Below are 21,340 nucleotides of genomic sequence, written 5' to 3'. Positions count from 1 at the left end.
TGAATGCCTCGGACACTCCACCCAGGGGAAGGGGTACCTGGAAACTGAATTCGGCTCTCCTGGAAGACGTAGAGGTAAGACAATCCTTTGAGGATTTTTTTCAGGCACAGGTTTCTATTCTGGACTTTTGCAGCAGTAAGTCAGAGTGGTGGGAACTTGTGAAACAAAGGGCGATTGGACTTTTCAAGGCCATAAGTAAGAAGAAGCAGCTTGGTATGTACATTGCCTACCAGCATTTGCGGAGGAAGCTTGATCGTCTTGTCTCGTATAGAGGAGATCCAGGGGAGATCTCTGAGGTGAAGTTTCTTCTTAGAAAGTGTCAATACGACCGGCATGCCTCCTTGGTTCTGGAGAGGGATTATGGAAAATATCACTCGCCTGATCCTTACCAGAACTGTAAGCAAGGCATAGCAGTTAAGACGGTCATAGGCCTGAGGGATAGTACGGGTTCCCTGGTGAAGTCCAGATCAGGGATCCTGGAGATCTTCAGATCATATTATGCAGACCTTCTGGGAAGAAAGGACCTTTGTCGGGACAAGATGGAAAGCTTTCTGGATTCTACTCCAGGATTGGGAAATTGTACATTGCCTTTGATGGATTTGACAGAACCAATTTCAGTGGATGAGGTAGTTCATGCTATAGAGAAGCTGGCTACCAAAAAATCGCCTGGGCCAGATGGGTTGACAGCTGAATTCTACAAGTGTTTTAAGTCCATTCTGGCTCCCTTTTTAGCTGAGGTTTATAACAGCTGTCTAGAAGAGGGTTCGCTCCCTCCCTCCATGAGGCAATCCGCTGTGATTCTTCTGTCAAAAGGTAAAGACCCCTCAATGATTGAGAACTGGCGCCCCATCAGTTTTCTCAATGTTGATAGAAAGATCTTGGCGAAGATTCTTTTTTGGCGCTTGTCGTCAGTGGCAGGCGATTTGTTGTCCAGTCATCAGCACTGCTCGGTCCAAGGTAGAAGTACCTTTTCAGCGGTTTTAGCTGTCCGGGAGGCTTTGGAGCGATGCAGGGCTGCTGGATGGAGAAAGTACTTGCTGGCATTGGATCAGGCAAAGGCTTTTGATAGAGTCAATCACGAGTACCTGTATTTGCTACTTGGTAGATACGGCCTGCAGGGGAGGTTTATAGATTGGCTGAAGACATTATATAAAGGGGCTGAGAGCTTCCCACTGGTTAATGGTTGGGTTGGACGGCCTTTTGAGGTTGGCTCTGGTGTGCGCCAGGGATGTCCTCTGAGCCCCCTGTTATATGTATTCGCAATCGACCCCTTCATAAGAAGGCTAGAGAGTGGATCTTTGTGCGGGGTGCCTTTGGGCATTGCTGGTGTGCCACCTTTGAAGGTCGTGGCCTATGCCGATGATGTGTCTGTTATTGTCTCTGGAACGGAGGAGGCGCAGGAGGTGGTCTCTATGATAGAGCAGTACACGGAGGCTTCTGGTTCTAAAGTCAACCATGAAAAGAGTGAAGTTTTCTGGATGGGTGATGAAGGTGAAAGCTTCGAACTTCCGGATGCCTTCCCAGAGCCCCAGCAGGAAATTAAAGTGTTGGGCATCAAATTTGGTCCTGGTGACTATGGTCATCGAAATTGGGAAAGCAGGTTGGTGTGTGCCAATGCCAAAGTAGCAAGCTGGAAGAAATGGAAGCTTTCATTGAGGGAGAGGGTTGACTTGATCAAAACGTACCTGGTCCCAATTTTTTTATATGTCAGCTTCGTCTGTATCTTGCCAGTATCTCTCTATGCAAGGGTGTACAGCTGCTTTTTCCAACTGTTATGGGGAAGTAGGCTGAACCTGATCAAACGCAATGTAACTTACCTGTCTAGGCGGGAGGGTGGCCTAGGAATGGTCAACCCAATAGTTTTCTTTTCTCTGCTGTTTTTAAAGTACAATCTTGGTAACATGCTAGCAGAGAACCCGCCGGGATGGGTGGGTATTTTTCAATCTTGTTTTAGGCCTTTTCTGCGATGCTGGGAAGATGGCGGGCCAGTGAAAAGTCTGAGAGTCCGACATGGCAAGCTCCCGGCTTATGTTGCCCCGTGTCTGAAAATACTTCGGCAGTGGCAGGTGACAGTGGAGGATATCAAGTCCCTCCCCAGAAAGCTTCTGGAGAAGAGGATTTTGGGCTCTGCTTTCAGTGTGTCACTGGCCTTAAGGGATTGCCCAGGCTCTGTAATGAGGGAAGGGTTGCGTTTAATCAATTTAGAAAGAATCCCCTTGAAGTTTAGGGATCAAGCCTGGCTCGCCTTCCATGGAAGGCTCTATGTGAGAGGGAACTTGAAGCATCGCCCTGTGGATGATCGGGATTGTCCTAGAGCGGAGTGTGTTGGTAAAGTGGAGTCTATGGACCACTTTTTGCTCCAGTGTCCCTTTAACATAGAGGTGTATAAAAGGGTGGGGAGGGCTCTAGGCATCCCCTTTTTCTATCGCATGAGTTATGCGGAGTGGGTGTATGGGGCATTCCCGACTCACTGGGATTTTGATTTGGATACACTGTTTTTAGTTAGTATAGTTGTCCGTTACTTCACATGGAATGCACGGTGCCAGATTACCCTGCGGAAGAAAGTCCTCTCTGTTGAGGTGGTGGTGCACGATATTCTGGGTGAGGTTGGGAAAATTCGGGGTCTTGAGAAGGGCAGGGAGCCTCGGGCAGTCTGGATAAGGGCGTGGAGGAATATCAGACCTGCCTTTGGTGAACTGCCCATCTCTGGGTGAGGAGCTCTTTTCTTTTTCTGGTTCTTTCACTCCCTTAGCTTTTGTTGGTTAGTATCTTCTTTTTGAAGAAGGGCTGCATGCATAATAGGTGCGGGATTGTTTCTTAACCTCACAAGTTTGATGTCTGGTGTAATGGTGTGAGTCGTAATAGGATTTATGTTATTGCTTAAAGTATTTTTTTTGGTTTGAGAGCAGATTTGCTATATTTATTTTAATTTATGTAAATATGTATATATTTATGTATATTTATATATTGTGATTTTATGATTATTGATTGCAAGACTTTTAATAAAGAAAAATTGGGAAAATTGGGAAGAATGTTCCTTACATTGGTGATCAGTGAGAAGAATGTCCCTTACATTGGTGATCAGTGAGAAGAATGTTCCTTACATTGGTGATCAGTGAGAAGAATGTCCCTTACATTGGTGATCGGTGGGAAGAATGTTCCTTACATTGGTGATCAGTGAGAAGAATGTTCCTTACATTGGTGATCAGTGAGAAGAATGTTCCTTACATTGGTGATCGGTGAGAAGAATGTTCCTTACATTGGTGATCAGTGAGAAGAATGTTCCTTACATTGGTGATCAGTGAGAAGAATGTTCCTTACATTGGTGATCAGTGGGAAGAATGTTCCTTACATTGGTGATCTGATCAGTGGGAAGAATGTTCCTTACATTGGTGATCAGTGGGAAGAATGTTCCTTACATTGGTGATCAGTGAGAAGAATGTCCCTTACATTGGTGATCAGTGAGAAGAATGTTCCTTACATTGGTGATCAGTGGGAAGAATGTTCCTTACATTGGTGATCAGTGAGAAGAATGTTCCTTACATTGGTGATCAGTGAGAAGAATGTCCCTTACATTGGTGATCAGTGAGAAGAATGTTCCTTACATTGGTGATCAGTGGGAAGAATGTTCCTTACATTGGTGATCAGTGAGAAGAATGTTCCTTACATTGGTGATCAGTGAGAAGAATGTTCCTTACATTGGTGATCAGTGAGAAGAATGTTCCTTACATTGGTGATCAGTGGGAAGAATGTCCCTTACATTGGTGATCAGTGGGAAGAATGTCCCTTACATTGGTGATCAGTGAGAAGAATGTTCCTTACATTGGTGATCAGTGGGAAGAATGTTCCTTACATTGGTGATCAGTGAGAAGAATGTCCCTTACATTGGTGATCAGTGAGAAGAACGTTCCTTACATTGGTGATCAGTGAGAAGAATGTTCCTTACATTGGTGATCAGTGAGAAGAACGTTCCTTACATTGGTGATCAGTGAGAAGAATGTTCCTTACATTGGTGATCAGTGAGAAGAATGTTCCTTACATTGGTGATCAGTGAGAAGAATGTTCCTTACATTGGTGATCAGTGGGAAGAATGTCCCTTACATTGGTGATCAGTGGGAAGAATGTCCCTTACATTGGTGATCAGTGAGAAGAATGTTCCTTACATTGGTGATCAGTGGGAAGAATGTTCCTTACATTGGTGATCAGTGAGAAGAATGTCCCTTACATTGGTGATCAGTGAGAAGAACGTTCCTTACATTGGTGATCAGTGAGAAGAATGTTCCTTACATTGGTGATCAGTGAGAAGAACGTTCCTTACATTGGTGATCAGTGAGAAGAATGTTCCTTACATTGGTGATCAGTGGGAAGAATGTTCCTTACATTGGTGATCAGTGAGAAGAATGTTCCTTACATTGGTGATCAGTGGGAAGAATGTTCCTTACATTGGTGATCAGTGAGAAGAATGTCCCTTACATTGGTGATCAGTGAGAAGAATGTTCCTTACATTGGTGATCAGTGAGAAGAATGTCCCTTACATTGGTGATCGGTGGGAAGAATGTTCCTTACATTGGTGATCGGTGAGAAGAATGTTCCTTACATTGGTGATCAGTGAGAAGAATGTTCCTTACATTGGTGATCAGTGAGAAGAATGTTCCTTACATTGGTGATCAGTGGGAAGAATGTTCCTTACATTGGTGATCAGTGAGAAGAATGTTCCTTACATTGGTGATCAGTGAGAAGAATGTCCCTTACATTGGTGATCAGTGAGAAGAATGTTCCTTACATTGGTGATCAGTGAGAAGAATGTTCCTTACATTGGTGATCAGTGAGAAGAATGTCCCTTACATTGGTGATCAGTGGGAAGAATGTTCCTTACATTGGTGATCAGTGGGAAGAATGTTCCTTACATTGGTGATCAGTGGGAAGAATGTTCCTTACATTGGTGATCAGTGGGAAGAATGTTCCTTACATTGGTGATCAGTGGGAAGAATGTTCCTTACATTGGTGATCAGTGAGAAGAATGTTCCTTACATTGGTGATCAGTGGGAAGAATGTTCCTTACATTGGTGATCAGTAAGAAGAATGTTCCTTACATTGGTGATCAGTGGGAAGAATGTTCCTTACATTGGTGATCAGTGAGAAGAATGTTCCTTACATTGGTGATCAGTGAGAAGAATGTTCCTTACATTGGTGATCAGTGAGAAGAATGTTCCTTACATTGGTGATCAGTGGGAAGAATGTTCCTTACATTGGTGATCAGTGGGAAGAATGTTCCTTACATTGGTGATCAGTGAGAAGAATGTTCCTTACATTGGTGATCAGTGAGAAGAATGTTCCTTACATTGGTGATCAGTGGGAAGAATGTTCCTTACATTGGTGATCAGTGAGAAGAATGTTCCTTACATTGGTGATCAGTGAGAAGAATGTTCCTTACATTGGTGATCAGTGGGAAGAATGTTCCTTACATTGGTGATCAGTGAGAAGAATGTTCCTTACATTGGTGATCAGTGAGAAGAATGTTCCTTACATTGGTGATCAGTGAGAAGAATGTTCCTTACATTGGTGATCAGTGGGAAGAATGTTCCTTACATTGGTGATCAGTGGGAAGAATGTTCCTTACATTGGTGATCAGTGAGAAGAATGTTCCTTACATTGGTGATCAGTGAGAAGAATGTTCCTTACATTGGTGATCAGTGAGAAGAATGTTCCTTACATTGGTGATCAGTGGGAAGAATGTTCCTTACATTGGTGATCAGTGAGAAGAATGTTCCTTACATTGGTGATCAGTGAGAAGAATGTCCCTTACATTGGTGATCAGTGGGAAGAATGTTCCTTACATTGGTGATCAGTGGGAAGAATGTTCCTTACATTGGTGATCAGTGGGAAGAATGTTCCTTACATTGGTGATCAGTGGGAAGAATGTTCCTTACATTGGTGATCAGTGGGAAGAATGTTCCTTACATTGGTGATCAGTGGGAAGAATGTTCCTTACATTGGTGATCAGTGAGAAGAATGTTCCTTACATTGGTGATCAGTGGGAAGAATGTTCCTTACATTGGTGATCAGTAAGAAGAATGTTCCTTACATTGGTGATCAGTGGGAAGAATGGTCCTTACATTGGTGATCAGTGAGAAGAATGTTCCTTACATTGGTGATCAGTGAGAAGAATGTTCCTTACATTGGTGATCAGTGAGAAGAATGTTCCTTACATTGGTGATCAGTGGGAAGAATGTTCCTTACATTGGTGATCAGTGGGAAGAATGTTCCTTACATTGGTGATCAGTGAGAAGAATGTTCCTTACATTGGTGATCAGTGAGAAGAATGTTCCTTACATTGGTGATCAGTGAGAAGAATGTTCCTTACATTGGTGATCAGTGGGAAGAATGTTCCTTACATTGGTGATCAGTGGGAAGAATGTTCCTTACATTGGTGATCAGTGAGAAGAATGTTCCTTACATTGGTGATCAGTGGGAAGAATGTTCCTTACATTGGTGATCAGTGAGAAGAATGTTCCTTACATTGGTGATCAGTGAGAAGAATGTTCCTTACATTGGTGATCAGTGAGAAGAATGTTCCTTACATTGGTGATCAGTGAGAAGAATGTTCCTTACATTGGTGATCAGTGGGAAGAATGTTCCTTACATTGGTGATCAGTGGGAAGAATTTCCCTTACATTGGTGATCAGTGAGAAGAATGTTCCTTACATTGGTGATCAGTGGGAAGAATGTTCCTTACATTGGTGATCAGTGAGAAGAATGTTCCTTACATTGGTGATCAGTGAGAAGAATGTTCCTTACATTGGTGATCAGTGGGAAGAATGTTCCTTACATTGGTGATCAGTGAGAAGAATGTTCCTTACATTGGTGATCAGTGAGAAGAATGTTCCTTACATTGGTGATCAGTGGGAAGAATGTTCCTTACATTGGTGATCAGTGAGAAGAATGTTCCTTACATTGGTGATCAGTGGGAAGAATGTTCCTTACATTGGTGATCAGTGAGAAGAATGTTCCTTACATTGGTGATCAGTGAGAAGAATGTTCCTTACATTGGTGATCAGTGAGAAGAATGTTCCTTACATTGGTGATCAGTGAGAAGAATGTTCCTTACATTGGTGATCAGTGAGAAGAATGTTCCTTACATTGGTGATCAGTGAGAAGAATGTTCCTTACATTATATGTATATTCTTTCATTATAAATGAGATTTTTCATAGATTCATGCTTGTAGGCTTGTGCTGTTGGGAATGCCTGGATGAAAGCACTTGAAGTCTACTGTATAGTATTCTGCCAAGCAAACTCAATATATCTTCAAGGACTACCTGAAGATTTTCCATTCATTTACATAGGAACAGTAGATCTAAACCAGAAAATAGTTTCTGGAGAGGTAATCATAATCAGGTTTACAGTGTAAAGTCTTGTTTATGCTGCTCTCCAGCTTCCCTGTCCCTGCTGAAGAAAACCATCCCCCAAAACACAAGATGCTGCCACCACCATGTCTCACGGTGGGGATGGTGTGTTTGGGGGATGGGCGGTGTTAGTTTTCCCCACACATAGCGTTTTGCTTTTAGGCCATAAAGTTGAATTTTGGTCTCCTCTGACCAGATCACCTTCTTCCACATGTTTGCTGCCCCCTCCCCCACATGGCTTCTCACAAACTACAAACAGGACTTCTTATGACTTTCTTTCCCCAATGTCTTTCTTCTTGCCACTCTTCCATAAAGAAGGGCACAGGGACAGGGAAGCTGGTCAGAGTTGATGGGAAGATGGATGGAGACAAATACAGAACAATCTTATAAGAAAACCTGTTAGCCCTTGTACACATGGTCGGAGATTCGGACAACCAAATCCGAGTAATTCCGACGGATTAATTCCGGAAGAGGTCCGGAAGTGATGTTGCATACACACGGTCAGACTAAGTTGTCGGAAAATCCGATTGTACATAACGTGATGACGTTATTTCGTTACGACGGGACTACGTTCAGGCTAGTAGCCAATAGCTTTGGTCTAGGAATTTGATCTGAGCATGCGTGGCACTTTGCCCGTCGGAGTAGGCTACACATGATCGGAGTATGTCCGATAGGAGCATTTTGTCGGAAAATTTTACCGGCAAGTTGGAAAACTTGGTCCGTCGGATATTCCGTCAGAAACAGTCCAATGTGGACCACACACAGTCGGAATATCCGACAAAACGGTCCGATAGGAAACATTCCGTCGGAATCTCCGATCGTGTGTACAAGGGCTTAGAGTCTGCAAAAGACTTGAGACCGGGGCGGAGGTTTCCCTTCCAGCAGGACAACGACCCGAAACATCCAGCCAGAGCTACAATGGAATGATTTACATCAAAGCATATTCATGTGTTAGAATGGCCCAGTCACAGTCCAGACCTAAATCCCATTGAGAATCTGTGGCCAGACTTGAAAATTGCTGATCACAGACGCTCTCCATCCAATCTGACAGAGCTTGAGATATTTTACAAGGAAGAAGAATGGGCAGAAATGTCCTCTCTAGATGGGCAAAGCTGGTAGAGACCCCCCCCAAAAAGACTTGTAGAGAAAGGGGGTTCTACAAAGTATTGACTCTGGGGGGGGGGGGGCGCCATACAAATGCCCCTCCCCCACACTTTTCACATATTTATTTGTATAATTTATCATTTTCCTTCCACTTCACAATTATGTGACACTTTGTGTTTGTCTATCACATAAAATCCCCCCCCAAAAATGTATGTCTTTGGTTGTAACATGACAAAATGTGGGAAATTTCAAGGGGTATGAATACTTTTTCGAGGCACTGTATATATATATATATATATATATATATACACACACATACATATATATATATAATGTATTATTGAAAAAAATGTTTCTCTTTGATATGCAATAATGCTTATCAAGGCCACTAATATGATGAAACAAGGTTCTCCCCCGGAATGTTGTGCCATAGGTGTGACCTTCCCTGAATTCTATGTCTGATTTCACTAAGAATTCTCCATTGGCTGTCCAGCGGTGATTGGTGGGGATTGACCAGCGTAGACCCTTCTAAATGGATATTAGGGTTAATTTACTAAAGGCAAATGGACTGTTCAAGGGAAGTTGCACTTTGTAAGGGAATTTGCCCCAGAGCTTAATAAATGAGCTAAGGTTGCAGAGGTAGTTGAACTTTTTATTAAAGCGCTTACCCCAACTTGTTCATGCCCCGACTTAGTTGGGGTAGGCAGAACACTTTGGTGGGGGTGGGTCAGCCCGACACTTGACCTTTGACATCCGGGGACACGCCCCCTGACCTTTGACCTTTGGGGGAGGTCCCTATTCAAATCCCTGAGTCCTAACCTTGTTCTTCTAGGGGAAACCCTAACCCCTAACCCTAACCCGCAACCCTAACCCCAACCCCAACTCCAACCCTAACCCTGGTCATTTTTTGAGATTTCTATGCAGATTTCTTGATTTCTTGATATATCTTCTCATTATCGATTGAGATGTCTGGATAGCCATCGGATCGTGATGCTATGTTATCTGCATATATTTTTGATATCATCTTTGATCCTAGCATTATTCTCAAGCTCCTGATAAAGCGCTGACATGTGCAAAACATGTAGAGCAACCTTTATCACACCTCAACCACAAACCGTATCAACACTTTGGAATATCTAAGATAAATATCAAAGATATTTTTTTTATTTACATAATTGGTAACATTTTGGTATTATTGGTGGTATGAGAGCTATATAGGTCAACTACTAGAATGTTTTTAGTTATATGTACATGCTGCGTTACAAGCTATGAGTAAGCACTGATTACGGTGCGAAACGCGTCAGGTTTTCCTGTACCCTGTTATTCCTTTTGCTGTGGATTTTTTGATTTTGTTTTGATGTGACCCACGTTGTTTCAATTAAAGATGGGATTTCAAGTATTTTTTCAGTGTGCGGCTATCCAGAGTTTTGTCCTGCTTGTTTGCTCAGTGTGTGTGTGTGTAATGGTCAGCACTCAATAGAAGACAGAGCTTCAGTCCTCGAGGATTACTTTGGAGCGGTGGTTCATCCTTTCTACATGCTGTGTTAACAATGTTTAAATAAAAGATATTACATTTTAAATAATTTCTATGGGTGTGCCTATAAAGTCAATTTTTCATGTCCAACAATTTTCCAGTTGATGGGGCACTATTCTACCCACTGACACCATCGATAGGGCACTATTCCTCCCACTGATGCCATGAATGGGGCACCATTCCTTCCACTGACACCGGTGGCATTTTCTACTTCCACAGTCCACAGTCTTGTCCCCCTGAAGCCTGAAGGACAGTAAACTCGCCCATAAATTAGTAAGTTTGGAGACCTCTGTGATAGCTGATAGCGAAGATTGGTCATGGCGGAAATATGTTCACATTTCCAATCTGCATTCCCGTTACTTTGGCTGGTCTTACATTGCAAAAAAAAAAAAAAAGCATCAACTCCAAAATGCTAAATAGTTATGTTTGGGTTGGAGTGCCCCTTTAACTTTTCTCTTGGTTTTGCTCACAGATTGTTGCACAGAAGAGGATTACCAAAGGATTGTTCCTTAAATATGGAAAATACGCCGGAAAATCCACCATCACGGTGAGCAATTGACAAGGTTAATTCAGTAATCCATATTAGCTCTTAGCATTATCTATGTTTTGGTTTTTCTCTCCTACTATAAATTTAAGAAAATCCTCAATTCACAAACATAAATATTTCCTATGTATAAGACGGGTATATTTTATTATGAAATGGATATTTATCTATTGACAGCCAGTCTCATAAAATGGTATTATTATTATTATTATTATTATAGTGTTGTTATTATTATTATTATTCACTTTGGGTTGCCACCTTTAGGCTCAAGGAAAATCAAATGGTGAGAGGTAGGTCGGCGCGGCAAAGAGTGGGTGTAACTTATCAAAAGTGGGCAGGGCACAGTAGGTATTGCTCAGTCATATACAGGAAATAAAAAATGGAAATTCTGGTGCATTTTTAAACAACTAAACCAAACAGGTTAGGGTTACCACCTGTCCGGGATTCACCCGGACAGTTCAGGTTTTGAATCATGTGTTCGGGTTTTCAGTCCACCTGAAACCCGGACAAAATATTCAGACAGAAATGTGGCTCAGAGCAGTGCCCCATAGGAGGGTGAGGGGGCACTATGCACGTCACATTACTATTCTCTTTGGAGCGCCCAAAGGTGTCCTGGGTCTGTTACAATCCTATAGTGTATGGTCAAAAAAAAAAGATATTTTTGCTTTGTGTTCGGGTTTGGCTTGAAGAAAAAGTGGCAACCCTAAAACAGATGCAAATGGAAATGATAAGATTTCCATTTTTTTTCTTTCAGTATGGGAGGTAGCATATAACTCCTCATTCTGCTCTTGTAAAATGTTACATGTTATTCTGTGATTTGTCCTGTTTATAATGCTAAAATTGTATACAAGAATAAAAATGTTAGTGAAAATTAGTATCAAAGCAGTAAAATGTATGATGCTAAAATTGTAATTCTTGTAAAAATTTGGGTAAAAATTTTTTCAAAAACTTTTTCCTTTTCTTTTTTTTTTACATTTCGTGTTTTTTTATTTTTTTTAATGCAACACTAGATTTATGAAAAAGCTTACAAAAAAAAAAAAAAAATAAAAAAAAAAGTTTACCTAATAAACAAAAACAAAAATTGGCAAAATGATAGCTTTTGGGTGGAAGGAACTAGGAAACAACTTAATATAAAATTGTAAACGCTTTTGCTGTCACAGTTTGGGAGAATCAAGGGAAAAGCACTGAACAAAATACATTGCAGCAGGTATAATATTACTTCAACATTTTTCGATGAGGTCTGTTTGAAAAAAATTAATATAGATGTTCCCCCAGGTCATTTCTGAGGAGATCTCGGGAAATAACGGATATGTGGAGCTGTCGTTCTGCGCACGGAAACTGGATGACAAGGTGACAAGCACGGGGTACAAACTTCTTTTTGGAGACAGACATAAAGTTTTTACTTAGATCAATTATTAGGTTACTAAAGACTCCTTGAGTGAGCCAGAGGTCTCCAAACTGCAGTGTAGGGTTCAGATGTGTCCCTTTTCTTGCTTTTATCCAGCCCTTGGGCCACTCTTCTTCCCCACTGACACCAACAATGGCATATAATTCATTTCACTGATCCCAAATTGGGCACTATTCCTCTCACTGACACCAATGATGGAGCACTATTCCTCTCACTGACACCAATGATGGGGCACTATTCCTCCCACTGACACCAATGATGGGACACTATTCCTCCCACTGACACCAATGATGGGACACTATTCCTCCCACTGACACCAATGATGGGACACTATTCCTCTCACTGACACCAATGATGGGGCACTATTCCTCCCACTGACACCAATGATGGGACACTATTCCTCCCACTGACACCAATGATGGGACACTATTCCTCCCACTGATACCAATGATGGGAGAACTATTCCTCCCACTGACACCAATGATGGAGCACTATTCCTCCCACTGATACCAATGATGGGACACGATTCCTCCCACTGACACCAATGATGGGGCACTATTCCTCCCACTGACACCAATGATGGAGCACTATTCCTCCCACTGACACCAATGATGGGACACTATTCCTCCCACTGATACCAATGATGGGGCACTATTCCTCCCACTGACACCAATGATGGGACACTATTCCTCCCACTGATACCAATGATGGGGCACTATTCCTCCCACTGACACCAATGATGGGACACTATTCCTCCCACTGACACCAATGATGAGGCACTATTCCTCCCACTGACACCAATGATGGAGCACTATTCCTCCCACTGATACCAATGATGGGACACGATTCCTCCCACTGACACCAATGATGAGGCACTATTCCTCCCACTGACACCAATGATGGAGCACTATTCCTCCCACTGACACTAATGATGGGGCACTATTCCTCCCACTGATACCAATGATGGGGCACTATTCCTCCCACTGACACCAATGATGGAGCACTATTCCTCCCACTGACACCAATGATGGGACACTATTCCTCCCACTGATACCAATGATGGGGCACTATTCCTCCCACTGACACCAATGATGGGACACTATTCCTCCCACTGATACCAATGATGGGGCACTATTCCTCCCACTGATACCAATGATGGGGCACTATTCCTCCCACTGACACCAATGATGAGGCACTATTCCTCCCACTGACACCAATGATGGGGCACTATTCCTCCTACTGACACCAATGATGGAGCACTATTCCTCCCACTGACACCAATGATGGGGCACTATTCCTCCTACTGACACCAATGATGGAGCACTATTCCTCCCACTGATACCAATGATGGGGCACTATTCCTCCCACTGATACCAATGATGGGGCACTATTCCTCCCACTGACGCCAATGATGGGGCACTATTCCTCCCACTGACACCAATGATGGGGCACTATTCCTCCCACTGATACCAATGATGGGGCACTATTCCTGTCAATGACACCAACAATGGGGCACTTTTTCTTCCACTGACACCAACGATGGAGAACTATTCCTCCCACTGATACCAATGATGGGGCATTATACCTCCATATGACACCAACAATGGGGCACTTTTTCTTCCACTGACACCAATGATGGTGCGCTATTCCTCTCACTAATACCAATGGTGGTGCTTTGTTTACTCACACTGGTACCAGGACATTTTGTGCTCCCACTAACCAAAGTCCAGCCCCCCGCCCCCCCCTAAAATCTGAAGTAAAGTAAAATGGCTTTTCGTGTAGAAGGTTTGGAGACCCCCTTCTCTAAGGCATCGATTATATACCAATAATAATCAAGATTTCCCCAATATGGTCTGAGCGAAATGAAATCGAATTGGTTGCTGTGGTTTGCAGCATTTGGAGTATTGTTATAGTCCTTTGCCCTTTTTACCAAATAAGCCCAGCCAGGATATACAGTACATAGGTGCTGCACCCTATGGACATGCCAACACAAAAGCAAAACTAAAGGGATTCATACTTGTCTTTCCCTCAACAGTTCCCATCCCGTGCCGGTGCCGCCATCTTCTCCTGTGTGCCGGTCTTCAGCTGTCTTTATTGGCTGGCATGGGATGGCGGCACATTGGCAGGAGCCTGTCTTTCCGGCACACAGGGGCAGTGGTGGCAATGTAAACTCAGCCTTTGCTGGGAAAAGGACATTTTTATAAGTGTGACCTCTGAGGTGGTACTGCCCTTAGACAGAGGCCTTTAATAGTAAATCCTGTCTTGGGTCTACAGTACAAGCAATTTGTGCAAAGTCACCAACATTCCTAGAAAGATGAGAGATTTCAATGCAGAGACATCTGAAGGCAGAGAGTATCCCAGGCACGGCAATATGCAGAATGGAAGGGGCAATTTGATAGGTTGCTATAAATTAAGAACAATATTGATACAGTGAGAGAAGCAAAAATAGGTTGATGTAAAAGATGATCTTTATATACGCAGTTCACATATCCTTTGAAGATTTGTGCAAAAAATAAAAATAAAAATAAAATAATACCCTGGTAGAAAATTGTCTGATGGTCAAGACCATTCATTCCTATATAATAGCCATGTTCTTGAATTAATAAAATGAAAGTATTGCATCATAAGCATGCATTAACCCTTCCTCTTTCTGCATTAGGATTTATTTAGCAAATCAGATCCTTTCCTGGAAATCTACAGAGTTAATGATGACCAGAGTGAGCAGCTGGTGTATAGAACGGAGGTGAGCGGGAGTCTGGGTGTGAGCGGGATGTGAGCAGGATGTGAGTGGGATGTGAGCGGGATGTGAGCGGGGTGTGAGCAGGATGTGAGCGGGATGTGAGCAGGGAGTGAGTGGGATGTGAGCGGGATGTGAGCGGGGTGTGAGCAGGATGTGAGCGGGATGTGAGCAGGGAGTGAGTGGGATGTGAGCAGGGTGTGAGCGGGGTGTGAGCGGGATGTGAGCCGGGAGTGAGCGGGATGTGAGCGGGATGTGAGCCGGGTGTGAGCGGGATGCTGGGTACATAGCTCTGTACATGATTTGAGTGTGAGGCAGGTGAAGAGTGTTTGACTTTTTCTATTTATCTTCCCTTCATCCTTCTTTTTTTTTTCTTCTGGCCCCCTTTGCCTTCTGCTACTTTCCTTAGACACCTGCTATGCTTTCTCTTCCTTCTTTGTTTGCTTTTCCTTCTTTCCTACCCATAATACTTTATCTTTCTTTCCATTCCTTCTCCACATTCATCACCCCTCCCCATTTGACGATCTTCTCCTTTCTTTCTCTTACCCCCCCCCCCCCCCTGTCCGCCTCTTCCTTCCCCCTGTTCTTCTCTTACCTCTCCTTCTATCTCCTTTACCCCCCTTTCCATTTTTTACACTTCCCCCATTCTTTCTCTTGCCCCCTCTTTCTTCCATTATTTTCCCTTCCTTCTCTTCCCCCTTCACCCTTTCTTCCCTTATACCCCTTTACAGTACTTCTTTTACCTCCCCTTCCTTTTCTTACCTTTCCCCCATTCCTTCTCTTCCCCCTTCTTGCTTCTGTTGCTTCCGCTTCTTTCTCATGTTACTTCCGCCTCTTCTTTCTATTATCTCCTCTTCCTTCTCTTACCCCTAATGTCCTTCTCTTATGTCCCTTTCCTTCTCTTCCCACTTCCCTTATCACTTCTCCTTCCTTCTCTTACCTACCCTTCCTTTTATTATCACTATTCCCTGTCTTACCCCCATTCCTTCCCCTAACTCCTTCCTTCTCTTACTTCCTCTTCCTTCTCTTACCCTGCCCCCTTTCTTCTATTACTTCCCCTCCCTTCTCATACCCCTTCCTCCTCTTTCATTTACCTCCCCTTCCTTCTCTTCCCCCCGCTTCCTTCTCTTACCCCCCCTTGCTTCTATTACCTACCCTTCCTTTTATTTCCCTTTCTAACCCCCATTCCTTCCCCTAGCCCCTTCCTTCTCTTCCTTCTATTATTTCCCCTACCTTCTCATACCCCTTCCTCCTCTTTTTTCATATTTACCTCCCCTTCCTCCCCCTCCCTTCCTACTGTTTCTTCCATTACTTCCCCTCCCTTCTCATACCCCTTCCTCCTCCTCCTCCTTCATTTACCTCCCCTTCCTTCCTCCCCTTCCTTCTCTTCTCCCCGCTTCCTTCTCTTCCTTTCATTACTTTCCCTCTCTTCTCATACCCCTTCCTCCTCTTTTATTTACCTCCCCTTCCTTCTCTTCCCCCCGCTTCCTTCTCTTCCTTTCTATTACTTCCCCTCTCTTCTCATACCCCTTCCTCCTCTTTTATTTACCTCCCCTTCCGTCTCTTCCCCCCGCTTCCTTCTCTTACCCCCCTCCCCCCTTGCTTCTATTACCTACCCTTCCTTTTATTTCCCTTTCTAACCCCCATTCCTTCCCCTAGCCCCTTCCTTCTCTTCCTTCTATTACTTCCCCTCCCTTCTCATACCCCTTCCTCCTCTTCTTTCATATTTACCTCCCCTTCCCCCCCCCCTTCTTTCTGTTTCTTCTATTACTGCCCCTCCCTTCTCGTGCCCCTTCATCCTCCTCTTTCATTTACCTCCCCTTACTTCTCTCCCCCCCCGCTTCCTTCTCTTACCCCCCTCCCCCCTTGCTTCTATTACCTACCCTTCCTTTTATTTCCCTTTCTAACCCCCATTCCTTCCCCTAGCCCCTTCCTTCTCTTCCTTCTATTACTTCCCCTCCCTTCTCATACCCCTTCCTCCTCTTCTTTCATATTTACCTCCCCTTCCTCCCCCCCCCTTCCTTCTGTTTCTTCCATTACTGCCCCTCCCTTCTCATGCCCCTTCCTCCTCCTCTTTCATTTACCTCCCCTTCTTTCTCTCCCCCCCTCCCCGCTTCCTTCTCTTATCACCCCCTCTGTCTCTTACACCTCCCCTGCCCCCCTTCCCTCATCTTCCTTCCCAGTATTCTTTTTCTTTTTTCTCCCTCCTCCATTCACTTTTATAACTTTCCATCTCTTCTTGTCCCTCATTTCACACTTTTATTTATTCCATGACTTTCTAGTCTCTCATGTGTTCCCCGTCCCGTCTTTACCTTGTCCTGGGCTATTGCTGCCCTCCTCGCCTCATACATACAGCTCAGGCAATGTCATTGCCACCTCAGTCTCATCACCATCATCATTTGGCCAGTGTGGGAACATGAGATGATTATTAGGCATATTAACATATACAGTAGGGGGACTTGACCATAGGTGAATGTTATTTTAGTAGGAAAATTGTATGAGAGGGTAATGAGAAGAAGAGTCCGGATGGCCACATTTACAGAGAACCACCTTTATTGATTAAAATGATATCAAACCGGTAAAAACATCATAGAATAAGCTCACAGGCTGCTATGAGTAAGCCCTAGCATAGAGCGAAATTCCCCATTGACAACGTCATTCATGACGAAACGCGTCTGGGAAGGCACGCAGTGACGCCATCACGTTGCAGAAGGGGAGGACGGGCTCCCGAATGCTGGCCGGCTTTTTATGTTCTATTGTGCATGCTGTACTGAATCGATGCTCATGTAAGTGCGCTACTTTTTGCTTTAATAAAACTTCCATACAGTGTTACACTATGTTGGTTTCCTCTTCTTCCCTTGAGCTACTGATAGTAATTTTTGGGATCGTGGAATAAGATGTGTATATGTGAACACTGCTTTTCATTACGGTCAGCTGATCCATTAAAAGGAGGAGTACTCTGAGGAGACTGAGGATATATTTACAACGCTCTAATTAAACTTCCATCTGGTAAGCGCACTCACTATAAGGTGACGGGCACTTGTGCGCTTTTCGAGTGTGTGCAACCACCGTGGTGTTTTTATATAGGATCGCAACTGTGGATTATTATGGACTTTTTTATGAACTCTTTGATTAAGAAATCATATTAATTGTCATTTTTTATTTTTAAGTTTTGAATATATCAATTATTTATAATCTTTACAATTTTATTTTTTATTTTAAATTTTTATTTTGGGTAGTTAACGTATATATTATTTCCTAGTTGGCGCAGCTTTTTGTATTTTCATAGAGCCAAACGCGTTAGTTGGTTACCTCGCTCCTCTGCTTCTTCTTTTCCCTGTTTTGATATATTTTTTTTCCAATAAAGGTGGTTCTCAGTAAGTGTGACTCTTTCTTCTCGTTATACATTTGCTGCGCATTGGGCGGGGCGCCTGTTTGTGTTATTGCGGCAGAATTGTTTCTGGCTGGCCTGGAGCGGCGTTTCCCTTCAGTTATATGGGAGGGTATTGGACGTGTGAAATATATGTTGCCTGCACAACTCTCTGACTGCTATAGAAGTTTATACGTGTGAAAATTTTGTGCAGTGTATAAAGAGATTTTATTTTTTGTGTAGGTCATTAAAAATAACTTGAACCCAGTATGGGAGCCTTTTAAGGTGTCTCTGAGTTCTCTGTGCTGCTGCGAGGAGAAGAGGAAGCTCAGGGTAAGATAAAAAAAACAACGTGAAAACAAACCAAATCTTTATATTACATTATAATGGGTTCCTACGCCTCTAATAGTCCATCCTGCTGGAGCATAGCGAGGCTCATTTCTCCTGCTAAATCTACCATAATGCAAAAAACAAAAAAACAAAAATAAATAAATTCCAGCAAGTAATATAATTCCAATGCAAACATTTGAAAGAAAGTTTTTCAGGAAGCAAACTTTTTGTATTCTGATTTCTTCCCATTCGTATGATAAGGAGCCAGGTGAGTAGGTGACGTATTACCTACAGGTCTGGGATATGATCCACTACCCTTAGGTATCTAAAGGAACTCTACACTAAAACATTCTGCAAAGAAGATAACAAATTCTCACCCGTCCCGCTGCCCGCGCTGCCAAAGGCAAATCGACACCCTAATGCCGCGCGCACACGCGGCCGGAATTTACGATTGGAAACAGTCCGATTGGGAGCTTTTCATCGGATTTTTCAACCGCGTCTACGCCCAGCGGTCTTTTTCTGTCAGAATTTCCGACGGTCTTTACATTGAGAGCCCGTTCTTAATTCTTCCGACGGAAAACCTTTCTATCGGATTTTTCGATCGCGCGTATGCAATTCCGACACGCAAAATTTCCGACGCATGCTCGGAAACATTTCGACGCATGCTCGGAAGCATTAAACTTCCCTTTTATAGTGCCGTGGAACGTGTTGTATGTCGCGGTGTTATTGGCCGTCGGAATTTGAGGTGACCGTGTGTAGGCAAGACAGTTTGAGCGAAATTCCATCGGAATTCTGACGGGGAAAACTATCAGTGCTTTTTCCGACGAGAATTCCGATCGTATGTACGCGGCATAAGACTTTAATTCCAAGAGTTACCATTTCCTAGTTTCCCCCTGTTCTCTGCAGGACTTTCTGGTGGTACCGATATGACTACCGGATGCAGAAGTTGGGTAGGTATCAGTAGAAGGACCTACAGAGTACAGAGGGGTACCAGGAATCTGACACTTCTGGAAGTGTCCCAGGAGGACTTGTAGCCAGGTCCAGGTTCCCCTCCGTTCTGTAGGTGTCTCTGTGCTCTGCAGTTCTTTCTGATGGTACCTTCGTCACTATGGGACGCATGTGTGTGGTAGGTATCAGTAGGAGGAACTATAGCATGCAGAGGGCAACCAGGAAACTGACACTCTTGGAAGTGGCCCAGGAGGCCCAAGTGGACTTGTAGGCAGGTGCAGGTCCTCCTCCATTCTGTAGGCGGCTCTGTGCTCTGCAGTTCTTTCTGGTGGTACCTATGTCACTATGGGACGCAACCGTGAAGTAGGCATTATTAGGAGGAACTAGAGAGAGCAGAGGGCAACCAGGAAACTGACACTCTTGGAAGTGGCCCAGGAGGCCCAAGTGGACTTGTAGGCAGGTGCAGGTCCTCCTCCATTCTGTAGGCGGCTCTGTGCTCTGCAGTTCTTTCTGGTGGTACCTATGTCACTATGGGACGCAACCGTGAAGTAGGCATTATTAGGAGGAACTAGAGAGAGCAGAGGGCAACCAGGAAACTGACACTCTTGGAAGTGGCCCAGGAGGCCCAAGTGGACTTGTAGGTAGGTGCAGGTCCTCCTCCATTCTGTAGGTGGCTCTGTGCTCTGAAGTTCTTTCTGATGGTACCTATGTCACTATGGGACACAAACGTGGAGTAGGCATTATTAGGAGGAACTAGAGAGAGCAGAGGGCAACCAGGAAACTGACACTCCTGGGAGTGGCCCAGGAGGCCCAAGTGGACTTGTAGGCTGGTACATGTCCTTCTCCATTCTGTAAGTGGCTCTGTGCTCTACAGTTTTTTCTGGTGGTACTTTTCTGACTACAGGACGCATGTATGGGGTAGGTATCAGTAGGAGGAACTATAGCGTGCAGAGGGCAACCAGGAACCTGACCCTTCTGGGAGTGGCCCAGGAGGCCCAAGTGGACTTGTAGGCAGGTACATGTCCTCCTCCATTCTGTAGGTGGCTCTGTGCTCTGCAGTTCTTTCTGCCAGTACCATTGTTACCACAGGGCATGCTAGTGGGGTAGGTTTAAAGAGACCCTCTACCGCAAATAATTGCTTAAACTGATTGTGGCCCACATCCCTGATACATAAAGTCAAAACATGAAATCCTCAGATTGGGACTTCAAACCGGGCCACAAACAGGTTGACGGTAAAAAAAATATTCAAAATGTATTACACATTGATAATGTATAGCAGCAGGAAAATGGGGATATATACAGTGGTGTGAAAAAGTGTTTGCCCCCTTCCTCATTTCCTGTTCCTTTGCATGTTTGTCACACTTAAGTGTTTCGGAACATCAAACCAATTTAAACAATAGTCAAGGACAACACAAGTAAACACAAAATGCAATTTGTAAATGAAGGTGTTTATTATTAAAGGTGAAAAAAAATCCAAACCATCATGGCCCTGTGTGAAAAAGTGATTGCCCCCCTTGTTAAAACATACTATAACTGTGGTTGTCCACACCTGAGTTCAATTTCTCTAGCCATACCCAGGCCTGATTATTGGCACACCTGTTCACAATCAAGGCATCACTTAAATAGGAGCTGCTTGACACAGTAAGGTCCACCAGAAGATCCTTAAAAGCTACACATCATGCCGAGACCCAAAGAAATTCAGGAACAATTGAGAAAGAAAGTAATTGAGATCTATCAGTCTGGAAAGGGTTATAAAGCCATTTCCAAAGCTTTGGGAATCCAGCGAACCACAGTGAGAGCCATTATCCACAAATGGCGAAGACATGGAACAGTGGTGAACCTTCCCAGGAGTGGCCGGCCGCCCAAAATTACCCCAAGAGCGCAGCGACGACTCATCCAAGAGGTCACAAAAGACCCCACAACAACGTCCAAGGAACTGCAGGCCTCACTTGCCTCAGTTA

General features: G+C 43.8%; 1 protein-coding gene across 3 annotated transcripts in view; it reads left to right on the top strand.

Annotated features, from left to right (window-relative positions):
* Positions 1 to 21,340, top strand: part of CPNE7 (copine 7) — a 182,749-nt gene that overhangs the window by 79,470 nt on the left and 81,939 nt on the right. For 2 of the 3 annotated variants that reach the window (XM_077451007.1, XM_077451011.1), the window contains 4 exons: positions 10,515 to 10,589; positions 11,850 to 11,936; positions 14,654 to 14,737; positions 18,345 to 18,434. In XM_077451007.1, the coding sequence (XP_077307133.1) occupies positions 10,515 to 10,589; positions 11,850 to 11,936; positions 14,654 to 14,737; positions 18,345 to 18,434 (336 nt within the window). The remainder of the gene's footprint in view (positions 1 to 10,514; positions 10,590 to 11,849; positions 11,937 to 14,653; positions 14,738 to 18,344; positions 18,435 to 21,340) is intronic. The other variant, XM_077451008.1, reaches the window with a different exon arrangement.

This window comes from Lithobates pipiens, unplaced genomic scaffold (genome assembly GCF_037356315.1).
Source record: "Lithobates pipiens isolate NorthernLeopardFrog02 unplaced genomic scaffold, aLitPip1_a1.2 Scaffold_10, whole genome shotgun sequence".
Classification (NCBI taxonomy): Eukaryota; Metazoa; Chordata; class Amphibia; order Anura; family Ranidae; genus Lithobates; species Lithobates pipiens.
Note: the sequence above shows the minus strand (reverse complement) of the source record. Positions and strands in the feature narration are given on the sequence as shown.